This window comes from Opisthorchis viverrini (assembly GCF_000715545.1).
Source record: "Opisthorchis viverrini unplaced genomic scaffold opera_v5_21, whole genome shotgun sequence".
Taxonomy (NCBI): Eukaryota; Metazoa; Platyhelminthes; class Trematoda; order Opisthorchiida; family Opisthorchiidae; genus Opisthorchis; species Opisthorchis viverrini.
This window is the reverse complement of record NW_008751677.1, coordinates 1,060,062-1,065,216: the sequence shown is the minus strand read 5'-3', so window position 1 is coordinate 1,065,216 and position 5,155 is coordinate 1,060,062. Positions and strand designations below refer to the sequence as shown.

The following is a 5,155-nucleotide window of genomic DNA, read 5'->3' as shown; positions in this document are numbered from 1 at the left end:
GTTCTGCAAACTCGGCTATCACAGACTCACTAATCCTAACGGAACAGCTATAGTTTATGTAAGGCTTGTATTTGGTATAGAAAATACACTAAAGGAACCGAACCCAGTTCGCACACGTGACCAAAATTTCGTAACAGGCTTCATTATATAGTCCTTTCGCATATTATACCTTAGTATGCATTTTTATGATTAGGCCACCGTATTGGTCAAGACTTTTAGGAGAATTCGGTTGGTTTCTCTAAAATATGACCCCTGGTCTTCGAGACTGAAACCCGTTATACTGGAAGTCATGTACCCACGGTCTCATGGATAATTTTGACCTACCTAACGGTTTGATTTGCAAACGGATGCTTGTATGCGTTTGAAAGCGTCTGTAAGAATGTCACTGAAAGCCCTGTTGGATGGTTCAGTAAGCCATCGTGGTTGGGGAAATTCGTTGAGAGGTGTCTCAGTTTATGTTCTAAAATTTGCATTCATCACTAGCCATTGAACTTGGTAAGGTGATTTTACGAACTGCACAAAGCGAGATTACATATAGGAATGTTATACGCTAATCCGAGATACTCCTATAATTTTGGTTCGTTGACTGGCTTCTATATCATCCTTCGTCCTGTGACAAGGACGGTAATTCAAATCTATAACTCCTCAAATCAGGCCCGTATGTCTGATCCGCAACGCCAGATGAGTGCCGTGCGAACTTCTCATCTTCTGTCTCGATTCATCAGCTCTCGGATTTGACGCTGTAGAAACCAACATATTGCACTGTAAACCATGTGAGTTGTTGCGACAGCTTTTAGTGAGATTCGGCTCGAAAACGGTGCTGTGGGATGCTTCATCCGTTGTACTTTCAAATAAGTTACACTACTCATGAGTAGGCAGAGTGTGTACAACCTTTTTGGAACGCTGGCAGTTTTGACTGTGTTGTAAATGTTATATTTTCCCGCGACAACGAAAACAAACACCGATGAGACTACAATAAAGAGAATTCTGGTGAATCAGTATATAAATGATAGAATTAAAGCCATTATTCACCCGGCCTACAAGCCTTGATCCTGCAGGTAGTCACGCATGTCACACAATAGCTGTTTGGCCGCCTCTTGGTTTCCGGCAAGTGGATAGATGCCAATCAGTAGACTGTTGGTTGTAACGACCGAGGCAAGCTCATAGGTTGCCGTTGATTGGTCTGATTGGAGTAGATCACTTTTGTTCACAGACGCTAAGAGGATTTTATCGTCCGTCACATCTTTGTACGTACATTCCTCTAGTGCAATGCAGAAATTAGGGTTGACAACATTCTTGTCTGCATCTTCTGCCTGCAAACATAAACAAAACATGTTTGTGTCACCAACGCGAATACTTTAAATTCATACTTTCGTGTAAATGCTCGGGATACAATAATAAAATGTCATTCGTACGTGTAACATTGTTTTCCCTTGCACACAGTGATCCATTTTCCAGAGAGGACGACTGTAAGACTGATGAAATTTGTTTTCTCGTGTGGGGGATCCATCCACGAACAGATTCAGCCTCTGTTGCTAATAATTAAAGTCTGGTGCGCTTGGATCAATGCACCCAGTTTAGTTTGCTGTATTATAAACCCTGTTAGCCTTCGATGTGAGTTGCAAAAACGAGTCACGCGCCACCATTTGCACACACTGAATGTTTCTGCAAGTCCGTAGATCCCGTCGCGTCCGTCTTATTCATTCCGACCACATATCCCACATGATTCTGTCTTTGCACAGGAGGCGTTGTGAAATTCAAAGCACAAGTTGACAACCAATAATGTTGTTGCGATCTTTCCTTATGAGCAAAACAGGTTGAGAACCATCTATGCAAGTAAAACAAGAATAAAGCTGAGTTCCGTGTGCGGGAAGTGTTTACTTCACAGTTAACTGACCTAATTGGCCGGTGGTCACGTGATCACTTAGTGCATGTACAAACGTGTCTGAGTGCACAAACTCGGCCTGCGTGAGTAAATCGCGAGTGCCTCAATTGTGGCTAGACATTGATATCATTGATACCATGGTAGGTATATAGGCACTTTTGCAATATTTGAATTAATCGCATGACTTGTGTCAGCCAAATGAGCGACCACTGCGCTCGTGAGAAACCCCCTCGTTCCGGCTGTTGGCCTCAATGGGTTATGCTCTTTAATTCCTTTACATAACTGTTGTATAATATGCTCTATTTATTCTTCTGCACTACAGCGGCTGAAGGAGTAAACTACCATGGGTTGAACGTGGGCACGATGCTTATCTTTGAGATGTAGGGGCATCGGCTGTCTAATTGTAAACCACGCTTTTAGGGAAGCAGGTTAAAAGGTTTTCTGAAGTGTGACTCGGATGTCAATTGAGATAGTTTGTGGCCAGGTCCCTTTGAAAGAAAGGCGGACGTAGATAGATTTTCTTTCGTCTGTGACAGGTTTGTTTTTACTGGTTTGGGTACCCCATGTTCGATACTTCAGATCCCAAAATTAATAGTTTCAGCAACTTGTTCGCTACGATCTCTGTTACACGTTTCCCGTTATTTTGTGAAAAAATTTACGGAGGGATCATGTGCAAGCATCATTTCTGCTTCTTTAATCAGCGCTTAGAAGATATTGATGACACTCTTGAACTTACTCCACACGAGCTGGGCGAATCCTTTACTCGTCAGTTCGTGGTAGCCTGGTGCCAACCGGATGATCAAAGTTTGAGGTTTGCCATAATACCGAAAAAGTTCGCCAATACAGGTAGTATACGGAGTGACGTCAAGAAGGCTGCGTGGTTCTAAGTATAACTAATTGTTTATCGAAAGGTTTGGCGTGACTTAGTAATAAGGATAACCTCTATATTCAGTAACCGTAATCGAGGGAAACTCATTAAAATACCTCGAGGTGACTTGTTCGTTTGGCCGGCCAGAAGAGGTTTTGATGCTACATTCAGACCATGTATCGTCTGAGGGGGATTCCGGTGTCAAAAAAGTCCACATTATCCATTAGGGCGCAAGTCGATGTTTGGTCGCACGTCCTCAAGATGAATCCACTGGCAAATAAGTTTGTAACCAAGTAAAATCCTTTTTAAGTGAGAGTTTTCTCTAGCGGTATTCTCTATTGAGGGGACCAACTGTACAACAGTTTCAGAATTAGAGTACATGGATACATCAAGTGTTCAAGACAGTAGTTAGGGAGGTTGTTACGTTCGAAAATTCTACACGTGTGATATGGCATGCGTAGAGAAGAAATTAAGACAAGCTGAGAATTGCTGTGTTTCATTAATGGCTACTGGGTATAGCTGAAATGCGTGTTTGAAGGCTCGTGGTCGTCTTATTCACATCTGACTACATTTGTTCACATTCTGGTTACCCTATTATAAACATGTCCCTGCATTCGGATCACAAGGTACCTTTGTGGCCGTCAGCGCTCAGCACTTGAACAGCACTGAATGTCGCCGGAACCTACCGGTCAATCCCAGGTGGCTGACCAAGAGACTAATATATTACGAAGGTTTCAGAAAGGTGGCATGAAGATCTGAGTTCAAACTGGTGTCCAGAGGCCAGCCGTCCCATATAACCGAACATCACATCATTTGGATGGATGTGTCACGTGAAGGCTACAGATCAAACGAAGGCACGTCTTGATTGGCCAGAATACCAACCAATCTGGATTGAGCACCTTTAGCTCAATGCTTCTCGCCTCCTCACGAAGACTCTAGTGCGACCATCTGGAACATTCTGTGATTACCCCATAAATACAGGTGTAGTAATTTTTATTTGTCTCCGTAAAGGGATGTCTGAAGCTACCATACCATAGTGGGCAGAACAGAAAGCCAAGGGAGCGACACAGAGTTGCACGGCCACATAACAAGTCACAACAATAGACCAAACGAACCAAATGGGATACACTGACAGTTTTCCCCTAGTTGGCGATGCGATGCATTTCACGTGACCCACTTGGATAGACAAGACCTCTTGTTTCATATCAATTCCTTGTCAAAACCGCTAATCTGGAACAGCAGAAAGGTAATAAGTTTCTGCTTGAAAGGGGATCACAAAATACAGAATAGTAACAAGTGGAAACCGCGTCAGGTAAACTGCAACAAAAAAGCTAATTTTTCCATCAGAGCAGAGGATAATCTGGCCCTTAGTGCTAGCTAAATCATTTAAAATGTCTGTAGTAGTTTCTTCTGAAAAACCACTCAGTAAATTCTGCACAAAATTAAAAAAGAAGTATGCTTCTCGGTTTAGGTTCTGTGTAAGAATGCGGAAGCAATTACGGCCATCACACTTTTGGCTAGTTACCAGGATCTGAAATTTCGTGAGTTGATCAGTTCTGAAGGCACGTACCGCTCAACTTCATATTTGATTTTTTGCACAGTTGAAGACAAAATTCAAGTACGTTGTTTGAACAAGCCGAGCAATAAATGTTGTTTTTAGCCGATACAATGCAACAAGCAGGAAGTTAATTGAGCTATCCGTCCACTACGTCTTCACGGAGAAACTTTACTAACCGTTTATTTAACAATTCACTAAAGAGAACACATTGAAGACCCAGAATCCTACATCCTTCAAGGTGGTCACAAATAGTACTCACCTGTAAAAGACCTAGAAGGACATCAATTTGTTGTACAGAAGGAGTGAAATCCTGCGGCCCGTAGGCGTAGATTGCGCGACTGCTCCGATTGCACAAGACGGCCTTCACGATCAACCCAGAACCCAGAATACTGTCCTTTATGATCTGGTTCCAGACGTCGGCACTGGTGGAGTGGTCGAACTTTGTGATATGAAAATAGAAATAATAAACAGTATTCAATTTGTGGCCGTTTCGGAAATGATTCACTAACATCGTGTGAAGGAAATGACCCCAGTAGGACTTGAAACCTCGAGATGTTTCGATGTCAAGGTTGGTCAATGAAAATTATCAATTAATTTTCGCGTATGATTGAGAAAAAGGAATGACGTTCGCCAGTCCAGGGGTGACGGAATCTGCAGCATTCGTATCTATTACTCACGAGTAGTTCGAGATAGTAAAAACTAATTGTCCCTGATTGCACACTGGTTCGCAATTTCGTGCAACAACCCGTTCTGTTATTCATTATGATACGTGAACAGTAAGTAGGTATAGAACAGCTTTCCATATATGAAGGGTTCACTTTTAAACTTTCTGATCGCCTGAATC

At 42.5% G+C, this 5,155-nt stretch overlaps 1 protein-coding gene across 1 annotated transcript; it reads right to left on the bottom strand.

Annotated features, from left to right (window-relative positions):
* Positions 1-1,037: 1,037 nt before the first annotated feature.
* Positions 1,038-4,822, bottom strand: T265_01883 (hypothetical protein; the record flags this gene model as incomplete). Its single annotated transcript, XM_009166009.1, has 3 exons — positions 1,038-1,313; positions 4,484-4,570; positions 4,592-4,822. 3 exons carry the CDS (start codon positions 4,820-4,822, stop codon positions 1,038-1,040), a joined length of 594 nt encoding a protein of 197 aa, XP_009164273.1.
* Positions 4,823-5,155: the final 333 nt, after the last annotated feature.